Below are 2,184 nucleotides of genomic sequence, written 5' to 3' on the forward strand. Positions count from 1 at the left end.
CGAAGCATTGTCCCCTGATACACGGTTTCTAAAGCGGATCCAATCATCAAGAACAATCCTCATGTCATGAACTTTGCTTCTGAGATCATTGCAACAGTTGGTATGGATGGTATAAGCCTCCCTCAACATATCCTTATTTAGCTGACAAAATCCACCAAAATAAGTTGAATTTACAAGCTTAACACGGAAGCCAAGAGCTTCAACATCTTCACTTTGCATTATAGTTGTACATAAGGAATCTTCATCAAGAGAGTTTGGATACAGAATATTGGTTAATTTCCAGTACTTGAAGAATTCAAACGATATGATATTTGCCTTCAAGTAGAAGATTCCCCCATCATGCATGTAACCTCCACTTTGTCCATCACTTGAGAAATTACATGAAATTGTGAGTTCATACACTGGATTGAAGTGTAAAAATGGACTTCTAAGCCACAATACATCCGCATCCTACAAAACAAAAAGTCACATGCAATTCAAAGTTGATTAATATTAATAACCATTCATTCATCCATCATTTTTTAATGCAAGCTAATCAGAACCCTTACCGTGAAAACTATGTTATAACCCAATTCAACCACTTCTAACAAAACATTGTTTCTTCTCCAACTATATGCATTATGATCTGGGGTTGTGTTGGATTGTCTTTTGGTGGTAAAATAATGTGCAAAGGTTGAGGGGTGGATGCAAAGGGGATGCAAGGCCCTGCAATACTCAAAAGCTTGGGGGTCCATGGTTATGATCACCAAGTGATTCAACAATCTTTGGGTACCTTCACCAGATTTGAAACTTTGTAGTAAGACTTCAAGGATAGATCCTGGACTTGCCCTTGATTCATCTACCATGGTTAGGATAACTTTTCTGTCTGACATGGTTGCTCTCCTCAGCACTTGAATCAATTCTTGTTTTCGTGAGTGATACTGATAAGAAAGTATATGACAAATTAACTTAGGAGAACCTCAAAAATCATTATGACAATTTAGTTAATAGGAAAAATGTTTCTCCACACAGATAAGTAATCTGTATTTATTTTCTTAAAATAACGTCGTTTTAGTATTGAAATTTTAAAAAATTTAAATATAAAGACTATTATAATCCTGAAATAAATTAAAATTATAAAAACATCATGATTTTCATCCCAAACAACGTCGCATTGAACATACTGCAGATTACTTATCTGCAATAACTACTGCAAAAAAACGAACCCTTATTAATATATACTCTTATTTGATATGCCAGGGATCAGTTTTCAAAAGCTTTGTTACAAGTTCATTTAATCATGTGTTCTTGCACTATTTTAAAAGTTTAACTACAATATCAAACTCTTTGGATAATGTAGCCAACACAGAATTAAATGATAACGTGAAAAAAAAAAAATTAACACACATTGTGATTAATATTAAGCTACGTGTAACAAAAAGAGGCAACAAATTAAAAGGATTTTCGAGGGTCTTATTTGAATTTCTACTGACCAAGTGACTAGTAAGTCAAACAAATCAAATCACAGTAGTGTCATAGAATATGAATCACTGACAACAACCGATAGCGTTATCATTTTTGTTGGTTAGTGTGTCAGTTGATACTATAATAACAGTATCATTTTCATATATAAAAATGAGGAATAATATTTCTCACTAGTGAATAAATTTTATTTTTTTCATATATATATAAGATTTATATTTATTTATTTTTCTTATATGACACCACATAATTTTATGTGTATAGAAAAAAAAATATCTTTTATAATACGAGAAATATAATTTCCATTAAAAATTAATGGGATTCATATATGAGAAAAATATTTCTGCAATTAATACAGATAAGTTATCTGTATTTATTCTTAAAACAATGTCATTTTGGTATTGAAATCCTAACAAATTTAAATATAAAGACTATTATAACCTTGAAATAAATTAAAATTACAAAAATACTATGATTTCCACTCCAAAACAACGTCGTATTGAGCTTACTGCATATAACTTATCTGCGGTAACCGCATAAAAAGTAAATCTTTTATATATATATAAGTAAAATCTTTTGGACATTTATTTATTCAAATGTACTGTTGAACGGTCCAAATCGCCCCAATACACTTATAACAAAGACAAAATTTGAAGTGCACATGCTTTGTTCTTTATCATCATCCACTTCTGTCTGTAATTTCATATGATTCGTAGAGTCCAA

The 2,184-nt window shown here is 30.9% G+C and overlaps 1 protein-coding gene across 1 annotated transcript; it reads right to left on the reverse strand.

The window, feature by feature from the left end:
• Positions 1 to 21: 21 nt before the first annotated feature.
• On the reverse strand, positions 22 to 845 carry LOC133314183 (uncharacterized protein At1g28695-like; the record flags this gene model as incomplete). Its single annotated transcript, XM_061515632.1, has 2 exons — positions 549 to 845; positions 22 to 450 (listed from the first exon to the last, which is right to left on the reverse strand). Coding segments are annotated over exons 1-2 (726 nt in total), but the record flags the coding sequence as incomplete, so codon positions are not given.
• Between the last annotated feature and the right edge of the window lie 1,339 nt (positions 846 to 2,184).

Source organism: Gastrolobium bilobum, unplaced genomic scaffold, assembly GCF_033153095.1.
Source record: "Gastrolobium bilobum isolate Gb01-03AN ecotype WA unplaced genomic scaffold, APGP_CSIRO_Gbil_v1 utg15136, whole genome shotgun sequence".
Taxonomy (NCBI): Eukaryota; Viridiplantae; Streptophyta; class Magnoliopsida; order Fabales; family Fabaceae; genus Gastrolobium; species Gastrolobium bilobum.